We start from the raw sequence: 21,682 nt of genomic DNA, 5'->3' as shown, positions 1-21,682 counted from the left end.
AAACTGTGCTTGTTACCAACAGGTTAGACTTATCATAGTTGATTGACATGAGAAACCATCTTGTATTCTGCCTTGTGTGACGTTTAGTAATCAGACATATACCCTTACAATCAAATCGACATCTACTTTTACACAGTATGGATACTTTATATTAAAAGCAGTAACTCTCTGTAGGTTTTCACCTAGCTATTGTTTACCTAATTGTATTTGTATCATTGCTATCATTAGTCCTAGCGCCGCTGCTACAATGTAATTATGATTGTACCTACTCCAATGTGAACATCATGCTTTAACAACCGGGGAGGGGGAGGAGGGCTGGCTCCTGGGAAGGCTCCCTGTCCATTACTTTCCCACACTGGGATGTAATTGTCAGGAATGAACAGTGTAAAGTGAACGCTTGTTTCCCCTTTAAGATTGAGTGACTCCAGGCTGTCTCCTCCTCCCTTGGTGACACAGCAGTTGTAAATGTCCTATCAGTAATTTAAAGCCCAGAGACTCCTCCTTGAAGTGAGAACTGTGGGCTGATGGAAATGTAGTGAGCAGTCTGAGACAGGCACTGGGTGAATCATTAGCCAACTGCCTCACTGGGATGCTTTTGTCTGGAGTCTAAAAGGAAAATATATACATTTACACAGACACTGCAATATCTACTTTCTTCCTGACTGTATCTTTTGATTTTGGGGTTTTACCAATAAACCAAAGTGGATGTAATATCTGGTGGATCTCCAGTCCAAAATGCTGCTGGTTTCCCAGCGCACAGAAGCACCACGCATGGAGCCCTATATACCAGTAAGTAACATGCAGTGCCTATAGCTAGACCTCTCCCTAAAGTGTCATTGTATCTGATCCAAGTGTCATTGTATCCCATCATCCCATATGACAAACCTCCGGGCTTGTGAATTGGACCATGAAGTGTCAGTCAATCCAAAGTGTGCAGTATGTATCTTAATAGGTTACAGCGGCGAATCCATCAGCAAAGTGTGATGGGTAAAGGGTCGGACATGATTATAGGGCTTGTCATTATATAATGAGCATTACCAGACTAAACAATTGTCAAAGCGTGACTGATCAGATTGGAAGAAGCAGCTATTCTGGCCAGGATTCTCTTATATAATGTGCAGCAGAGAACAAGGACAGCTGCCCAGTGCCTGGATTATTGATAGCGCCTGGCTCCCAGCACCCAGCCCTGCTGCTTCATTTTACAGTTGCAGTGTTACTGAAATAATGTCTGAATTATCCTAGATTAATGCCACCGACTGCACTGGAAGGGATGGGGGGGGGACTAATAGGATTAAAATTTGCCAATAAACTCCGATCTGAAAGCTGTGTAAACAGAAGGGTCTGCCTTATGCCCCGAATGATTCTGTTGCTGTAAAATAGCCATCATCCTTGCGTTACAGTGGGGTTGTATTTAGCACCCTGGCCTTGAAGGGGTTACGCCGCCCAGACTACATATGGGCTCACCCTACACTGTACTATTGGTACCAAGTCTCTCATTCAGAGTGCCTTGAATGGGCTGGGAGTGCTCCATGCAGCCTATTAATCTGCCAGCGACCATTACACAGTAATAGGCAGAATGACTTCATTTGATGCCATTCTCCGCAGGTCACAGGTCATCGCAGTGTCACCAGGAATTAATAGACCACAAGGCTTTATAACTGCAGTGCAGATCTGCGCGCTACACCATTCTGCTATTAATTGTAATTGCCATAGCGTGCGTTGTACTAAGCTTTTCCATGTTTGCCATTTCATACCATGAGTAGGATCGATGAAGCATGTGCTAATGCATCAGGTGCACCCCTCCATAGACAGTTATTATTGTTATCTTTTGTAAGCTAAAGACTTTGATAAATGCGCCGCCTCCTCTCCTTTGGTAAAGTGACACCTGCCTTGCAGACTTGTATTGTCAACCAGTGGCAAGGCTTGAGCTGCTGTGCTTGAGTCCTGTCCAGCAGGGGGTGAATGTGTGTTTTGTGTGCTGAGCTATCTGGGATTACTTGATGATCATTGTGTGCCTTGTATGAATACGGATGTAGCAGAGCTGAGGGTGTCAGGCGTAGCAGAGCTGAGGGTGTCAGGCGTAGCAGAGCTGAGTGTGTCAGGCGTAGCAGAGCTGAGGGTGTCAGGCGTAGCAGAGCTGAGTGTGTCAGGCGTAGCAGAGCTGAGGGTGTCAGGCGTAGCAGAGCTGAGGGTGTCAGGCGTAGCAGAGCTGAGTGTGTCAGGCGTAGCAGAGCTGAGTGTGTCAGGCGTAGCAGAGCTGAGGGTGTCAGGCGTAGCAGAGCTGAGTGTGTCAGGCGTAGCAGGGCTGAGTTTGCAATTTTTAACTAAATCACTCAGTAACGGCTCAATGTTTTAACAGATTTGATCTTATGTAAATCAATTGCAGGTACTTATCCCCTACAAATTCTGCCCTCTTCCACCTACCCAAAGAGATAAATCCTCCTTTGCTACATTACAACCCAGTTTATAAACAGAACTGTCAGTATTTATAAATACGGTATGTAAACGTTCCAGGAGCTTCGCAGGCTTGTGATAGATGAGATGCGGTAGTGATCACGCAGGCAGACATTTTTCGATACTTTCTGTCACTAATCCCATTAAGATCACAAATGGTCGCTTAAAGGGAACAATAGATTGCAGCCGCTGGCACAGCAAATATTGATGAGATAGACCTTGCATTTAGTGTCCCTTTAATTGTGCTCGTCCTTTTTTTTTTTTTTTTTTCTTTTGCATTGATCCGGCATTGAACATGTTAATAGTTGGTGTTTCTGCAGCTCATCGCACAGCCAGGAGAAATAGATTTTGTTGCAAGGAAAACACCCTCAGAGCCTCCCAGACACAGTGTGGGAGCTTGGAGCTGGCTCATGTTTTTTAAAACTGGTTTATTTTCCCCCACCCACTCATTGATTAACCCATGTGTGGCTGCGGTGTACAGTGAGGGCTGCACAGGAAGGCGCTGCATGGCAGACAGCATAGCCAGGGTTAAAGCTGTGATTCCCTTGTGGACTGTCCTCTAGAAGTCAGTGGCAGTTCATGTCAATCCATTGTGTACATTATACCCACACATGGCAGCAGGTTGTGATGCAGTATTAATAAGCGTTTCCTTTCTCTGTGCAAAGGACTGAGTAATATGTTCTGTACAAGGAGCCTGCTGATGGAGCTCTGCAGCACGCCTGCATTGTCCCTTCACACCGCTGTCCCTAGGAGCTTGCAATCTTCATTCGATTGCACCTTACCTACCTGTTGACTTTAGAATGGTGAAATTATTTACCCCTTTTTGTTCCATATCATCCAACCTCAAAGTTAACGCTTGGTCTTGCAATCACTTAAAAGGAAAATATTCATTTATCCTGTGTTAACATAGGGGTCTAGTTCATAATTTTTGGGGGTATCCTTTGTCAGTTTCAGGTGCCTTGCTAACAATTTCATCACCTGTGCAACACTAAGGAAATCCTGGAAACATGACCTGTAAGGACTTTGAGGACTTGATGTGGAAGATCTATGAATCGTCTAGATAATAATCAAAGTAAAGTATAAATATTTACCATAACAAGAAGAATGGACTTGGGAATCACAAACTGATTTTCAGGATTTCTCAAATTTGCATTAATAGTAGATGTAAATAAATGCAATTTTATAGAGTTATCTATAATTTTACATGGGACTGCAGTTAAGAGTTAAGCAGTAGCGTAACATTTCATAAACAATAATGCAGCCCCAAAGAGTTAATAGGCTTAGCTCTGCTACATCTGCTGAACTACAGCACCCAGCATAGATGACTGGTTGAGTTATGAAGGTACCTGCAGAGTTATGAGTGTTGAGTGATCTCAGTTGTTTTTGTGGGGTTTTTTTTTTTTTTTTGCTTTTTTCCCTCCAGACATTTCAAGGAAAGTTTTGTCAGATTAGCGATGAAAGTGTTGATAACTCATTTTTACTTGTCTGGTGCCAGCAGTGCAATTAAAGTGCTTGTAGAAGTGACCTCCATGGTTTGTCAAGAAGGGTCAAGTAAGTTTTGTGTGTGTGTAACAGCATACAGCTTCCCCCTCCCATCCCCAGGTCCCAGCGGTGCCAGGCCCTTGGATCACAGTCTTGGCTTTTGTTAGTGTGGCATCCTGCAGCTAATCCCTCTTGTCTATATCTGGAAAGCGGAGCCAATTCTTATTTACACTCCCATGGAAAATAGGCTGGCAGTCATGGAAAGAAAAAAAAAAAGATCAGTTTTTTTCCTTTCTCTTTATTGCTGATAACGTCCTGACACGGTATCACAAAGCCATTCCTGGTTTTATTAGGCTATTATTGAAAAACACACAATGAAGGATGCTAATATGGGGTAGCTATTTATTCCATGAGTGCATTTATTGTTATTATTGGCTGAACAGTCAATGCCGGCTGCCTAATACCTTCCTGATATATTCCTCATGCACCATAGGATGGATGACTATAAACAAGTTATGGTAACCTTGTATTTCAGTGCAATGTCAGCGCTTCTTGTTTATCCCACTGCAAATTCGGAATTTAATTATGGTTCTGCCCACAAAATACCTGCCTAAGCCTGCCATACACATTAGATACCTGTCGCATTCAGTCTATAGCTAATCCTCCCGACCCCTTACCTCTACCCCCTACACATGTAACAGACCCTACCACCCCTACACGCCACCTCCGCCAAGCATGGATGTGCTCTCTATGAGAAGAGTGGAATAAATTGCTGCCAGACACCTCTGGCAGCAGCTTATCTTCCCTAATAACAAAAGGATTGGGCATATCTAAATCCAGCTGCCCAATCCTTCTCTCCAGACATGTGCTGTTGATAGAGTGGGTAAGGGACTATTTACACAGCAAGATTATCATGAACCAGTGCTCTTAGGACTGCTTGTTTCACAATAATCTTGTAGTTTTAATCGGCAGTTGTTTAGTGCCCCAGGTCGGCCTGTGAAAACAGACATTAAGGCTCCATACATATTAGTCTGCCAATCCTATTGATATCAACAGGTGCAGCAACATTAAAGTGGATTTCTCGCTAGGTTTCACAATACAAACTGTATACCTTATTAAGTAGAGCTCTTAGACCGAATGAGACTGGTGTATTTACTTTGAAAATCTATCCCAGATTAGCTGTATAATCCTGATATTAAAAAGATAAGTGAGAGAGCTCGTGGGTGTATGCAGTCTCTGACAGCTACAGCTTGTACTGAGCAGAGTGAGATCTCAGCAGAGAGGAGGTACACTGAGGAGCTGGAAGAGATTGAGTTGGATTTTTATAAAGAATTATACAGCAATTTTGACATGGCTCTTTAAAGTAAATGCACCAGACTCATCAGGTCTAAGAGCTTTATTCATTAATGTATACAGTTGATATTGTGAAATCTGATGACCGATCTCCTTTAACCTAACATGTATGGTTAAATGTAAAGTGTATGAGTATCGAGCACACCTGCCATAAATTAGTGTCTCTTGTAGACTTTATCCCATTATGTATTGTTTTAATGGTCGCCATGTAATATTGGCTGGGACTTTCTTTGGAGTATCAGCTGATTGCTATGACCGCTCCCATATTAAAGGGGTTATCTGTAATAAGACAATCCCGTTAAATACCAGTTTATTAATATAACATTAATATTATTCGCAGCTTCCCAAACAGGTCACCAGGCTATTCTGAATGTGGACAGACAAGCTATTGTTTCCTTACATTTGTCTGAAAGGAAGAGATACATACTTGGAGCCCTAAGATGTGTTTTGTGTTCACCCCCACTGCCTTATTTCTGAGATCAGTGTCGAGGGACCAGATGTAACAATATAGTCTAACAGGAAATTAGAAAAAACAATTATTCCGCTTATCAGATATATTCCTTAATAGAAGGAAATTGATCTCTTTGGCCACAACCTTGGGATTATACCCAGATAACCATCAAAGAAAAACAATAACAATATATTTGCATACAGTTCTGTAAAAAGATACCAAATTATATGATCACTGTAATGTAATAACGTATCTATACCCCATTTATTATAGTCATATATGGTTTTCTATCTTGATTGCTTTTTTGTAAATATCATTGTTGTGTGTTTTCTTATGTGTATTAATGTTACAGTCCAACACAGTCACCGGATATTGTGTATTATGAGGCACAGTAGGCTTCTGCCTATAGACGGCAGAGTTTGTGGGGCTCCTTTTTTTTTTTTTCTAAAAGAGACATATCGAGTAAACTCTGGTCTGGTTTGACCAGTTTGTTGAAGGGTACCTTCATTAAAAGCAAGAAGTTTTATTAACTTTCCATTCTATTAGAAAAATAAGTGACGTGATATGGAGCTAGGTGGGGGGTTTTTAAGTGAGAAAAAATGATTCGCTTCTAAATACCTTTTTTTTAGGAATGTCAGTCTGCTAGTTTCTCATTAGTAAACTGCTCAGTATCTGGGGAAAATTACCAAAGAGCCCTTTTCTCCTAACTAATTTTTGCTGGGAGGAATGATTCTAGTTGGCCAAAGTATGACTGCCGAACAATAGTGCAATGCTAAAAAATGCAATATATGTAAAGCGGATCTGTCTTTAGATTTTACTATACAAACCATTTATAAAACATTATTAAATAGATCTTTTACACCTGATGAGGCAGGTGTATTTACTTTGAAAGTACATGTCAGATTGTTTGCATAATGCTTTTTGAAAATAGACTTAAAATACTCATTTCAATATTAGAGGGGAAAATTTGGCAAAATTATTAAACAGCCATTTTGACATGGATTTTCCTAGAAAGTACATCAGCCTCATCAGGTCTAAGAGATCTATTTGATTCTGTGTGGAGGTTTTATTGTAAAATCTGGTGACTGACCTACTTTTATGAGAACCTGCCGCTATGATAGACTTTTTAATATAGCGGAATTGGTTATGACACAGGTCATGCTGCCTAACTGCTACTACATCGCAGCGTGATTCACATCAATGGAGTTCCGTTGCGACACTCAAGGTACCACGACTGCGACAAGCAAGTCGCAAAAATCCAACTCTTTCTAGCTTGTCGCAATTGTGGTCCATTGTTGGTCACAATGTGACACCATTCACTGCTTTATGCTGCGATGTAACAACGGCATAGAGCAATCTTTGCCCTTGTGACCTGTGCTGCGGCCATAGTCTGTGTATCTCCAGTTTAAATACTCTTCTTCAAGGGCAGACTAGTGCGAAGACATAGAGGATTTTTAGTGGGTCTGATTAATAAGTGTACGCCTTCAGGTAGATTCCACCGGGAATCCGTCCAAAAAACAGTGCCGCAAAACTGCCGCATAAAAATAAAACATGACGAACATCAATGCAAAAACAACATGTGCACATGTTCAGACTTTTGTTACTTCTTCTAACCGCTTCAGGGTTAGGAAACCATGTAGCAGATAAAAGAAGTAGCATGTCCATTCTTCGGGCAGTATCCGCCAGTGTTTTCTTGAAGCGGTTGAGCCTAGAAAAACTCCGGAAAAAAAAGACTTTGTGTGCACTTGCTGTAAGGGCTCACTCACACGAGCGTATGTTGTATCAGATAGCAATCGGCCTAATGTTATACTATGGGGCAGTGCAGATCTGCGATTATTTCCTCATGCTGATTTGGCAAGAGAAAACAATCACATCATGCTGCGGAGGCATCCGATGATCAGATCACACGACCCCATACAAATCTATGAGTGTGTGTGAAACATTGGACTGCACTTGGATGTCTTCCGAGTGCAGTCCGACATCCGCAGACACAGAGAATGGAGAATATGGAGGAATTAAAGAGGTTGTCCACTACTTTTTCATCGATGACCTATTCTTAGGAGCAGATGTGCAGTATCAAGCCTCGGCCACTACCAGAAAATGGCCAGTGAGTACTTCCAGCAGGCGGCCGCCACCGCTGACACCGATAACAGCTGGTCGGCGGTGGAACCGGGTGTCAGACCCTGGCCAATCAGACATTGATGACCTAAGAATAGGTTATCAATGAAAAAGTAGTGGACAACCTCTTTAAGTTCTCAGTCTTTTCCGTACCTGTATTGCGATTCTCTCTTGTGAGAGAATCGGATCACACTAAGATGACACTCAGCACACAGTCTGACAGAGTTTGATCCATGTGACATTAGCATAATCGGCCCGATTCTTTCACATGAGGGAATCGACGACCGTGTGACCCCGGCCTTAAGATAATTTCACACAACTGATTTTTCTACATCCAAGAAAAACAGTCCGATTATCCTGATGAGACTTTGATCAGAGTGTAGTACGAGTGTCACCAGTTTTCTCGGACATGGAGAGAAAAAAAAGTTTCTCCACATCTCCATTCTGTCAGTCCGTGAAAATCAGTCTGCACTCAGACGTCATCCGAGTGCAGTATGATGTTTTTCACAGATCCATAAACTACTTGAATTGCTGATTTTAATCAGACATATCTGATCAAAATCAATCATATTTCCAATTTTTTTTAGAGGAAAAAAATCAGATGTGCACATAGTTACGAGTGCTATCCATGAAAACCACAGATGGCAATGGTACGAGAAAATCGGTGGTGTGCACGAGCCTTTACACTGTATTTACAGACTTGTGCTGCAGGAAATTACCCATCTGTATCTGAACAGATAAATTGGTGTAAGGAGATGACCCCTTTGTTTTTCTGGTTCACTGAGTGTGGTCCCAAGCGGGAAATCCCCTCCTTATGTTGGCTATGAACAGTGTCGGACTGGGGTGCCAAGGCCCCCCCAGTAACCAACTCCAGGGCCCTACTTTTAGGCTACATGCAAATGTGACATTAGCCTCAATCGCAAATGTATATAACAATGATCTGGGTAGATTGTTACATGAATAAGATGCTGCCTCTGTCTGTACATAGTGATTCACATATATTGTGCCAAGTACTGCTCATATAAGAGGGGCCCACTGGAGGATTCCCCCTGTTCTCCAGTGGGCCAGTCCAAGTCTGGCCATGAACCCTAATGAGCCCTTTAAATTCCTAACCTGCTGTAAGTATTACAGCCCTTGTGTGTAAAGTTTACAGGGCACTTAAGAGTGACTAAGTAAATGTTCTGTAGGGTGGTACCCGACTGCGGCACAACCCATCTTCACTGACTCCAGTAAAGGTCTTTAGTGGTTTTCTTTGCTGCGTTCATTACATTATAATGGCGAGAATAATAATAATTACAATTAGAATCATGGACGCTCAAAGTCGCATTAGTGGTCAAAAGTACAACGTTGTCAGCTAATTTTCCACATGTGATTGAATAAAACCGAAGGAAGGAGCGGCCGAAAACCCATGCCGAAATGCTCCTCCTGTTTGCTAAGTTGTGGGACATTATAAGATTAGTCCTGTTTCATAATTCTGAAGATCTAACCCTGTGTAGACCAGACATGGTGACGCTGCGTTGGGTTTGATGTTGAGTTAGGAGTTGTTTCAGTCAGCAGAATTTCTCTGGTTAACCCTTCGTTACACACACACACCCCCCCCCAGCCTCGCTTTTGCGCCACGGTTTAAACTTGGGTAATTAATCTGACTTGCCCTCTCTTGAACGATCTCTAATGTTTGTATATATTCCTATTTAAATGTACGCCGCGATCGTCTTTGTTTCCATGACACTGGAGAAGTCTTTTGAGATTCCTTCCCATAATTTCTGCCCTCCTCCCTACGTCTGCATCATTCAAGGCACCGGCTAAGAATCTGGATTTGCATGAGAAATTGTGCAGACGAGGAGGGGTAGTTCAGGGGAACAACATCTGACTTTTTGCGACTGTGTTCTTTTCTTCTAAAACGGCATAAGAAGTGAAACAGAAGACCTCGGGAAAAAGCATATTCTCAGAAAAAGGAGCACAGAAACCAAATCGTTCTCAGAAGTTGTGAGACAGAATTAAAAGCGTAGCCCTATATAGACATTTTATAGCACCAGCCAGAATAACTCCAATAAACACCCAGCGTATAAGTCCTACTTCTAAGAAAGCGGGGTGACAATCAGCATGGCTGCAATTAACAGTTTCCACTGGAGAGGTCTCACGTCTGCATAGTTTTGTGTATTGTTTGGCAGGATTACTTTTTTTTTAGTAAAGGCAAAGAAAAGTTATAAAAAGTAACTTATGTTTTACTGTCACAACGCGTTTCACATCCCAGCAAGGGTTACTGTGCTGCAGATGGAAAAGAGTTAAACGCTAAGCTGTTGAGACATGAGCAACCGCATAGGATAGGCTCTTGCCATAAATAGGCTTATTTCCCTACCAGTTTCCTGTTGCTGTGGTCATGTTGCCTCCGTGTGTCCTTTTCATGGCAAATCTCCATGTCCGTTACATAAAACTTCTATTGAGAATGCAGGGAGTTGCCACTGCAGCCTTGCTGGCTACATATTAGTTTAGTGCATGTTACTTGTAATAAATTTTCCCCCATGCTGCTGACCTTTACAGCATTTCACTGTGTTCAGTCAGTACACCAGCACCGACAAGTACGAGAGAACTTTACGTATGATAAAGAAATTGTATTCTCTGACATTTACATTTGTCTATTTGTCTTCAGCTACAATGTATATAATGAAGTGTATAAAGGCACGAGTCTACAGATTATCCAATGTTCATGTCATACGGGTCAGTCATGATCTCCTCACTGTGTTCTGTGAACGTCCATTAACCTCTTAAAGGGAATTTGACAACCATTATGGGCAGCATGGTGGCTCAGTGGTTAGCACTGCAGCACTGGGCTCCTGGGTTCAAATCCCACCAAGGACAACATCTGAAAGGAGTTTGTATGTTCTCCCTGTGTTTGCGTGGGTTTCCTCCGGGTTCTCCGGTTTAATCACACACTCCAGAGACATACTGATAGGGAATCTAGATTATGAGCCCCAATGGGGACAGTGATGATAATGTCTGTAAAGCTCTGTGGACCTCATAGAGGGGTCAAGTTCTTTGTGCACAAAAAAAAGAGAGAAGATGATGGCAACCGTGCCGCTACCTCTCACATATGACCTAATAATGGTTATTAGGCTTCTTGCACATGGCGGATCCAAGTGTATGGGGCTATATGGTGGCACACTTACTATGGAGACCCCAAAGGATGCAGCAACAGTGATATTTTTCTTAGAAGCAAAACAGAGATACGCAGTGAGGTTGTATCATAGTGCCCCATAGATGTCTATGGGTGACCTCCTTTCCATTTGGAGGCTATATGAAGCTGTAATATTATAAGGTCTAAACGTTAGATTAAAGTTGCTAAAAATTAAAAGCTTCAACCAAAACACTCGTGTGAATACTTTTCTTAGCTAACCAATCTCAGACATCGTTGGAAATTATGCCGACCATGTTTGACTTTACTGCCATAAGTCGGGGGAAAGAGCTTCTGTTCAAAGAAAAACTGTTCGTCCATGAGCAATCAATCGTCCATTGGAAGAATATTCCCAGAAAGATCACTCATTTGTCCACCCGGTGTTATGGAGCTTGTATAGCCAGGTATAACGGACTTACATGTTCATGGCTGCGTCGGCATTATGATCATTTATTATATGATCGTTCAACCAACGACTTTAATCTGTAAGGGGGTCTTTAATGTTTTGGCTTCAACAAGACAGATGTCACCAATATGAGATTTCCTATTTTATGCAGCAATCCAACTAAATCAATAGATTTGGCAAAATGAAAATCGACCTGTTATTGTGACAGTCACTAAGAGTTGCATTGTCCCTTGTCTTCATGTGCCATAGACTTAGTGTCGGAGCCTTCGGTGCTTTCTCCTGGAGGCTAGCCGCCTGTGACTATTAGTTCCTCTGGGCCACAAACACTCTCACATCTGACTTCCAATCAAAATGAAAACAAAGAGATTCTTTCCATGTATTACAAAATGTAAAAATGAAGATATTAAATAGATGTTTTATTAATTAAAACGATTGTACTTGTGGTGCCTTTCTGCCTAAGAATGTCAATCTGGTCTGGTCTCCAGCTTTAGTGCCCAATCTACATACAGGGATTAACAAGGGTCCCGGCTTTGTATTTTATGTAGACCCAATGCTAACACCCCCCTTCTCTCTGTACAATTCACATCCTTCCGTTCTGTACTTTTCTGGAGTGAGACATTGAAGAGCAAAGCTGCTGATGTGAGAGTTTTAACATATGGTGCCTCCATGAAAGGGACTCGAATTGGCCTTGAACCTGTCCGACTGCCCAGCTGCTTTTTGCCAGCAAGAACAGCTAATCAGCTTTTTGCTTAAAAAAGAGTTGTCTCCTTGGCAGCTTCACTCATTCCATACTTTTCTGTAGTTCTGGTAGGAGAAGACATGAATTTATCTGCTAGTGCTGACTATTTAATCCGTGTGCAGCCTAATACTATGTCCATGACTGGGTATTGTGTGCCGTAGTAGTGAACATGTTGGGTATATTGAGAAATACATTTGTATCCCGCCCCACGTTTCCCGCCTTGTTCAATACACTTGCATTGAGTGAAGCCATGCACGTCTAGTCGGCATGTGACGGCAGGTATGTAAACTGCATACCTGCGGTGATGCTCCCAACACTGAAGAATCCTCACAGCACGCAGTGTACAGAGTGACTACAGACTTGTACCCTAAGGCTGGACAACCCCTTTAAATTCCTGCTATTTCTATGTCTAGGAGTCCAGTGGGCGGTCCTATTTATGACTTATAGGCACCAAAACAATGAATGGCATCTATCAGTCGTAAAAAGAGTATTCCCACAATCGTAAGCCTCACTAGATGCTGCAATCAATATTTCCAATAATAAAAAAAATCCTTAAAAAAACAAACATGATTTTGTAATTAATCACTCCAAAAATTTACTGTTTGCCATTAGTTGTGCCGATTATGCTGATGATTAATCTTGCGCAGAACTCCAGTACTATCTGTGCTGTGTCTATCCTGACATTACATAGGCAAAGAATGTAAAATATTACTTTTCAACAGTAAAACGGATACATAGTGTAGAGCATGATTCCGATATACAAACCAAGGACCTATAGGTGAAAGCAAACAAAATGCACAGTAGGTGTCTTAGGGTAAGTGGTACCATGCTTAAAGTGGTCACTTCCGTTCATTAAAAGTTAACCCCTGACTACAGGCTATTATAAAGAAACAAACCACGCTGTAGTCACTTCAGCATGGCAACCAATCAGTGAGCTGAGCTATATGGGAATGCGCCGCTGAACCCAATAATTGGCTGCCTTGCTGTTGACTTGACGTTTGCTCCACAGCCAAACACCAGAAGCAGCGGAGATGCCCGCCGGTGGACCGATATAGGGGGAGTACAGCACAATTTGTTTCTTTATAATAGTCTGCAGCTGGGGATTAACATTTAATGAAAAGGGACAACCCCTTTAAGTTAAAATGACCAATTCTAGGATATCCCCTCAATTACTTCTCATAAAGCTCCATCAAAAAACTATATAAAACTAGTTATGCATTGTGCTGCCGAATTCAATGGAAATGAGTCATGTAAGAAACCTTTCCTATGCTGCACTTATCAATTATATGTTACGGAGCTGGAAGCGCATAATTAGTGAGATTGAAAATGAACACAGCAAAAATACAACTGTGAAGCTTGTTTTCTATTCTCCATGTATATTTTATATGGCTAGATTTTACATATACAGTTAGGACCATAAATATTTGGACAGTGACACACCTTTTGGCATTTTAGCTGTTTACCAAAACATATTCAAGATACAGTTATATGATCAATATGGGCTTAAAGTGCAGACTCTCAGGTTTAATTTGAGGGTATTCACATCCTAATTGGATTAAGGGTTTAGGAATCACTGCTCTATAATATGTAGCTGCCTTTTTTTCAGAGGACCAAAAGTAATTAGACAATAACACCAAAAGCTCTTTAATAGGCTGCATGGGCTTTTCCCTCATTAATACATCATCAATTAAGCAGGTAAAAGATCAGGAGCTGATTCCAGGTGTTACATTTGCATTTGGAAGCTGTTGCTCTGAACCCACAACATGCGGTCAAAGGAGCTTTCAATGGAAGACAAACAGACCATCATTAGGCTGAAAAAAAAGAAGAAATCCATCAGAGAGATACAGAAATGTTAGTAGTGGCCAAATCAATAGTTTGGTACATTCTGAGAAAAAAGGGGGAAATAGTGAGCTTGGGAACTGAAAAAGTCCTGGATGTCCACGGTGGACAACAGTGGTGGATGATAGCTGAATCCTTTCCATGGTGACGAAAAAACCCCTTCACAAAATCCACCCAAGTGAAGAACACTCTGCAAAAAGTAGGTGTTTCAGCATCTAAGTCTACCATAAAGAGAAGACTTCACGAGAGCAAATACAGAGGGTTCATCACAAGGTGCAAACCATTAATCAGCTGTAAAAATAGAAAGGCCAGATTAGACTTTGCCAAAAAAACATCTAAAGAAGCCACCCAGTTCTGGAAAAGCATTTACAGGACAGATGAGACTAAGATCAACCTGTACCAGAATGATGGGAAGAAGAAAGTATGGAGAAGGCTTGGAATGGCTGAGCCATGTGACACCACGTCCTGTGTAAAGCATGGTGGAGGCAGTGGGATGGCCCCGGCATGCATGGCTTCCAATGGCACTGAGTCAATAGTGTTTATTGATGATGTGACTGAAGATAGAAGCAGCCGGATGAATTCTGAAGTGTTCAGGGCGATACTTTCTGCTCAGATCCAACCAAATGCAGCAAGATTGATTGGAAGGCGCTTCACAGCACAGATGGACAATGACACAAAACATACTGTGAAAGCAATGCAGGAGCTTAAGCCAAAGAAGTGGAATATTCTGCAATGGCCAAATCATCACCAGATCTCAACCCCATTGAGCAGCATTTCACATGATTAAGACAAAACTTAAGGCAGAAAGACCCACAAACAAGCAACAACTGAAGTCAGCTGCAGTAAAGGCAGCAAAGCCTCAAAGAGGAGGAAACCCAGAGTTTGGTGACATCCATGGCCTCCAGCCTTCAAGCCATCATTGCCGGCACAGGATTCTGTACCATGTATTAAAAATGAACATTTTATTTATGGTAAAGGTAATTTGTCCAATTACTTTTGAGCCCCTGAAATGAGGAGGCTTTGTAGAAAAATGGTTGCAATTCCTAAACGTTGCACAGGATATTTTTGTTCAACCCCTTTATTAAACCTGAAAGTCTACACTTCAGTTACATCTCAGTTGTTTAATTTTAAATAAAAAATAGTGGCCTGCAGAGCTGAAATCACCACGTTTTAGTCACTGCCCAGACATTTCTATACCTAACTTTACCTCTATCTTTTTTTGTAATGTATAACCCATTACATTTCTGCAGTGATCTTGTAATATTAATAGGATCTGTATAGAATCAGAAGGTGACCACACGTACCGAACAGTAATAATTTTATCCCCACAAGAACTAAAAAAACAAATCCAGGACTAAAACTGTCTTAGAGGTTTTAACCTAAATAAACAGCTCCCACCTCACCCTTTCAATAAACACGCACCTCTGCTTGGCAGAGGGTAACAAACCACTGTTAGATCCCACTGACAGCCACTGCTCCCATTGAAACAATAGGTCGGGCATGCTGAAAATCAACATGCTCAATCTTTTTTCTGCAGCAGATTTTGGCCAACTTTAGTTTATTGTGTGCAATGTACCTAAGTTAAGGTGTAACTATCATTTAAAGGGGTTTTCCCACGAATGAAAGTTAATTTTAATCAATAGATCTTGGAATAATAATAAGTTCCACAATTGAATGTATTTAAATAAAATGTTCCTGTGCTGAGATAATCTTATAAATGTGCCCCTGCTGTGTACTGTGTAATGGATGTGTCTGACTGTGCTGGAACATGGTCTGATCATACCACATCTCCTGGGCAGGGAGGAAGCAAAAGAGTGTACAGACATTACAGCAGGGGATCACAGCTGATTCTTTCTGTGAGGTAAAACATTTCCCTGCCTGTTTTTATACAATGTTTTACCTCACAGAAAGAATCAGCTGTGATCCCCTGCTGTTCTGTCTATATACTCTTTTGCTTCCTCCTCTGCCCAGGAGATGTAGTATGATCAGACCATGTTCCTGCACGGTCAGACACAGCCATTACACAGTACACAGCAGGGGCACATTTATAAGATTATCTCAGCACAGGAACATTTTATTTAAACACATCCAATTGTGGAAATTATTATTATTCCAAGAACTATTGATTAAAATGAACTTTTGTTCGTGGGAAAACCCCTTTAAGGAACTTAGTGGTTTTTATGGGTGGGGAACTGGTTGCTCAGCTGCTTTTCTGAGACTTTTTATTGAGCCCATCTTCAATGTCAGAGGAGAGCAGAGCTCAACTGAGCACTTCAGCCTCTATGGTTTAGTGAATGGAGGGGGTTCACAGCACCAGACCCCAACAGCTCATAACTCAGTCTAGACGCATTAAAAGTTTTTAGAAAAGTTAGTTACAAATCTGATTTGATGCCTGGATTACTGTGCACAAAGTTTGTGTAAGAATAGATAAGAGGCCTCTAAAGCATCATTATTTCATATGTGAATTGTGTATATTTTCTTTCTTTAGTCATCCTAAATATGGGAATCTGTGACATATTCTTGCTAAAATTGCAGCCATCGGGCACAGTAGTTATATAATTGACCTGCATGAGACTGTACTTTCTCCTTGTTGGTACACGCCTCAAATGGCAGGAAACTGACAAACAGATGTGGACGTAGATTAGTAGTTTAAGCTGAAAGGAATGGTTGAGGTTTTTCTGCCAACCATTGCTAACCTAGATCCAAAATGGTGGCATTGCTGATGCATTGCTTCTTTCATGTTAATAGAGATATGGTGACAAAATCAGAGACCTCAGAATCCTGGAAAATGTGTGTTTGTGCTTTATATTTAGAAGTGTCAATCCCAGCTTGTTACACTCATATCCCTGATATCATTATTGACTTCACTTCTTTTACAGATGCAAGATACGTCCTCCGCTTCTCCGACGTTAACTCCTCCTGCGCTTGTTTTATCTGCAAGACTTGAGTTCTGTAGCTTCTTCCCCTCATCCAATATTTCAGGGTACAAATGTACTGAGCCAGAGGTGTTTCTGTGCACTTTGACTATGTGGAACATTAACCTTTTTTCAGGTTGATGATGCGTTACAAAAGCAGCTCTTGTGGAAAAACACTTAGAGATACATAAACAAGCGGCATTTTAATCTTGTTAAAGAAATATTAGCCGTAAACTCCAGTTTGGTAAGATTTGTCTGAAATAAATATGAATACTATGTTAGATTGATAAATTGTTTGACCACTAGGGGAACAGGTTTTATAGGATCAGTGCTACGGTATATGTTGGTACTTTATGAAGAAATAAAAAAATAAATAAGATTCAGTCCTTTTTTTTTACCTGTTGGAAACAACCGACCATTAGGTATTATGCACATCCTATGTGTAAGGAGGATCCAACCCGACTCCTCCAGTAAGTGGAAGCATAGTTTAGCAAGTCAGGCTCCATCCTGCTTTTTTCTTAGTTAAAGGGGTTGTCCACTACCTTCTCAATCCGTATGTTTCCCCTTTTAAAAGTAAAAGTGGATGTAACCCACGCTGCCGAGGATCCAATATTGTCACGGGTGTGTTAGAAGTGACAGACAGTCGCCCTGCAGTGGGTTGCAGGAGATCTTTTCATTTGGCATTGCAGACTTCTTAGTAGCTGTCTCTAGGACCCAGCGGCTACCTTCCTCTGGCTAATTAACACCCTGGCCTGGGAGTATAAATACCTGCTGTGTTCCAGAGGGAGGTGCCAGCGATATTCATTACTCCTTGTGAAGGCTTTAGCGAGAGCAGTACTTCTTTTTCTCTGGTGCCTGAGGATGTGTGTGCATTTGTCTGGTGTCGTCTAAGGCTAAGCTATTTCCCCCTGTTTGTCCTCCTTTGTTGCCTGTTAGCCCAATCGTTGTTCACCCAATAACTATCCTATATTTAAAGCTAGTCAGGCAGCACAAAATGACTGTTGAAACAAGCACAGGCACACGGTGTACTCTTGGGGTGACCTAACAGTTCAGTGCACCATCCCTCCTAATTGTTTGACATCTATTCCTGTCCTCCTCTTCTTTGAGCTTTACAGGAGCCAGAGAAGGGTGGAGATTGATGAAAAACAAGTAGGTGGATAGATGCACCAAATTATTTTGCCGCACCAATTGGACACTGAGTGCATGTGCTTGGTGTGAATAGTCATTTTGTTCTGACCCGATCCCCAGTTATTTTGAGCTGATAGGCTTGCTGTAAATCGCCTCTGTGCTTTCACGCAACTTGATCCCATTTGATAAATATTGTGATAAATAATTTGTGAATCACTTTATTCAAAAATTGAGATTTCGTTATCCCCTCCTGTAAAAATTGCTACAAAATTCGACTATTAGATGTCTCCTTTCTGTCTAACTTGGCATCCAAATCCTGTTCTGAAGTGTAATCCACCATTCACACCTTACTCTAGATACAGATGTGCTGCTATTGGTACAATGAGCATGATGACTTTTTAGCGTTTCACCCGCTATACACATAGCCAGTAACGTTTGATCACATGGTTAGCGGAAGATCTGGGTGCAAGGCTAGCTTTTTACAGAGCACACCACTAGGCAATGTATCTTGTGACTAGAAGGTGCAGGGTTTAGAAACCTATGTGTAATAGTCAATGTTGGACTGGATTTAATTCGCCCACCAGAGAAAATAATCTATTCCATCCACTTTTTATTGTATTTCTGTTAGAACTCTCCTGTTAGGTTTTTTTCTAGTTTGCTGGTCACATGACCATTTTTGCCTATTTAATCTGGCTCCGCCCTCCTGGCCTTGCTGGACTTCATTGTAATTTCTACTCTTGAGCTAGCTTGGTACTCTGTTACCTTTCTCTGTCAGTTTTGCTAGGTCTTCGGACCTCTATGTTCTATGTTGTTTGTTTGTTTGTCCTATTTCTGCTACAATTTCTGCTAGGAGGTGTCCATCTTTCTCCCAGTCCCTAGTTCTTATAGGGATCCCTCCCTCACATCTATAGGTCTTCGTTCAGACTAGCCGAGGACTTTAGCGGGTCTGATCGCAGGATCAGGTTCCCCGTTACATCGTAGGGATTCAGCTTAGTTCTATTGTAGGGACAGATCTCCTGTCTTTCCTTAGTGCTTGTAGCAGATCATAACAGTAAGTCCAGCCAAAACATTTCTCTAAGGAAAGACCCCCAGTTTCCATCATGGTCTCGGTTCAGGATTTGGCTCAACGCTTGCAGGGACTCTCTCTGGAGGTGGTCAAGCTCCAACAACACGTGAGTAGCTGTCCTGGAGCACATTTTGTAGAGCCAAAGGTACGTCTGCCTGATCTATTTTTTGGTGAACAACAAGATTTTTTTTTCCTTTAAAAATGCTTGTTTATTGTATTTTCGTCTAAGACCCAGATCCTCTGGTGATGAATCACAGCGCATAGGGTTCATAATGTCACTTTTGCGCAAAGAACCTCAGGGATGGGCCTTTTCTCTCCAACTTAGTGATCCGTGCTTTAGATCAGTGGATAGTTTTTTTTCTGCTTTGGGGTTGTTGTATGATGATCCTGATCGTGTCTCATCTGCTGAGTCTGAATTAAGACGTTTGAAGCAGGGATCAGGTAATGTGGAAAATTATTGTACTCACTTCCGTCGGTGGTCTGCTCAGGTGGAGTGGAACGATTCAGCTTTGAAAAGTTCGTTTCTTGCGGGGCTAGGTGAAAGGGTTAAGGATCTGCTGATTGCTTATCCTTCACCTGGAAACTTGCAGGAGGCAATGCAATTAGCTATACGGGTGGACAGGAGACTGCGTGCAAGGGTTAATGAGAGTAAATCCTCTGCCATGTCAGCTCCGAGTCTTGAGAGGGGTGGTCTGAGTTTCTGCCACTTGCTGAATTTGCTCTTAACAACCATACATCCTCTTCTGCTGGGTGTTCGCCTTTTTTTGTTGTTCTGGGAGACATCCGTCTTTTGGGTCATTCTCCAAATTGGTATCGGCTGTGCCTGAGGAGGAGAGTTTTTCCGGTGATTTGGAGAGAGTTTGGGCGGATGTGCGTTGTAATCTTCAGGAGGCTAACAAAAAATCTAAGAGGTACTTTGATAGGAAACGGCAAGAGGTTTTGTTTGCTGTTGGTGACATGGTTTGGTTGTCCTCTAAGAATCTGCGATTGAGGATTCCTTCTAAAAAATTGGGTCCCAAGTTCGTAGAGCCCTTTAAGGTGGTTAAGATAGTTAACCAATCTGCTGTTAGGTTGGAGGTTCCTACCTCCTGGAAGATTAATCCGGTATTTCATGTTTCTCTGTTGAAAAGAGCTGATGTGTCGGATGGTGACGCCTCTGCCACTGTTCCTCCGGTGGTGGAGGACGGGGAATATGAAATTTCCCGCATCCTTAATTCTAGACAGTATAGAGGGAGTTTGCAGTATCTCGTCGCTTGGAAGGGTTTCGGACCCGAGGATAACTCATGGGTGAGGGCGGATGATGTTTCTGCTTCCAGACTTGTCAGAGCGTTTCACAGGAGGTTTCCTGATAAGCCCGGTCCTAGGGGATCCGGAGGATCCTCTTAGAAGAGGGGGTACTGTTAGAACTCTCCTGTTAGGTTTTTTCTAGTTTGCTGGTCACATGACCATTTTTGCCTATTTAATCCGGCTCCGCCCTCCTGGCCTTGCTGGACTTCATTGTAATTTCTACTCTGGAGCTAGCTTGGTACTCTGTTACCTTTCTTTGTCAGTTTTGCTAGGTCTTCGGACCTCTATGTTCTATGTTGTTTGTTTGTTTGTCCTATTTCTGCTACAATTTCTGCTAGGAGGTGTCCATCTTTCTCCCAGTCCCTAGTTCTTATAGGGATCCCTGCCCTCACATCTATAGGTCTTCGTTCAGACTAGCCGAGGACTTTAGCGGGTCTGATCGCGGGATCAGGTTCCACGTTACATCGTAGGGATCCAGCTTAGTTCTATTGTAGGGACAGATCTCCTGTCTTTCCTTAGTGCTTGTTGCAGATCATAACAATTTCTTTGTTAAAAAGGTCTAATTCCGAAGGTTGCTTGTGAATTAATCAATAAGAACTAGACCATCGAGGTCTTATTGTTATGTAAGAGGCCCACCGGGAGATCCTCTGGTAGTGTGGTGGGCCAGTCCAACCTTGGATGCTGTCATAGGAGAATGTTCTGTCCTATACCATGTATACCAGGGCTCTTTCCCGTAATGAGAAATGTACTTGGGTCAGTGGACGATCTTCGAAACAGTGAGGAATCGATATGCAAAATTTATTAGAAAGTTGCATAACTTTTCACTATACAAACTTTAGGCCCATTCCCATCTGAAGCCAGATGTAACTAGTTTAGATTGAATGGAAGTCGTGACCTCTCTGTATAGTTCCAAGTCTGAGTAAGTGTTACTAAGCACAGTAAAATCACTACTGAAAAGGACCAGGATATTCCAGACACAGCCAATGTACAGTCCTGTTTTCCTGCTGCTGACGTCGAGCATGACAAAGATGTGCTGTGTGGGCCGAGACCAGGACGTCACCGAGTCTTAGCTCAACCAGGAAATGGCCTGTTGCTGAGAGGTGGAAAACAAACAAGGCATCATAAAATACACGTCTCGCAGCTTACAGCTTATCCCCTGCACATATCACTCCGTTGCCTTGGATTTATTCCACAGACAAAACTTCTTCAAGCTTAAAAACTGTATATGAAAATATATTAACGTATTTATTTGTATCAATGATCTTTGCATTT

At 42.0% G+C, this 21,682-nt stretch overlaps 1 protein-coding gene across 2 annotated transcripts in view; it reads left to right on the top strand.

Moving 5' to 3' along the window:
• The first annotated feature begins 508 nt into the window (after nt 1-508).
• Nucleotides 509-21,682, top strand: part of MAMLD1 (mastermind like domain containing 1) — a 261,272-nt gene continuing 240,098 nt past the window's right edge. For both annotated transcript variants that reach the window (XM_073641219.1, XM_073641220.1), the window contains exon 1: nt 509-789. In XM_073641219.1, the coding sequence (XP_073497320.1) occupies nt 736-789 (54 nt within the window). In that variant the 5' untranslated portion in view covers nt 509-735. The remainder of the gene's footprint in view (nt 790-21,682) is intronic.

The sequence above is a fragment of the Phyllobates terribilis genome, unplaced genomic scaffold (assembly GCF_046119375.1).
Source record: "Phyllobates terribilis strain yellow unplaced genomic scaffold, ASM4611937v1 Scaffold_7__3_contigs__length_470593459, whole genome shotgun sequence".
Lineage (NCBI taxonomy): Eukaryota > Metazoa > Chordata > Amphibia > Anura > Dendrobatidae > Phyllobates > Phyllobates terribilis.
Note: the sequence above shows the minus strand (reverse complement) of the source record. Positions and strands in the feature narration are given on the sequence as shown.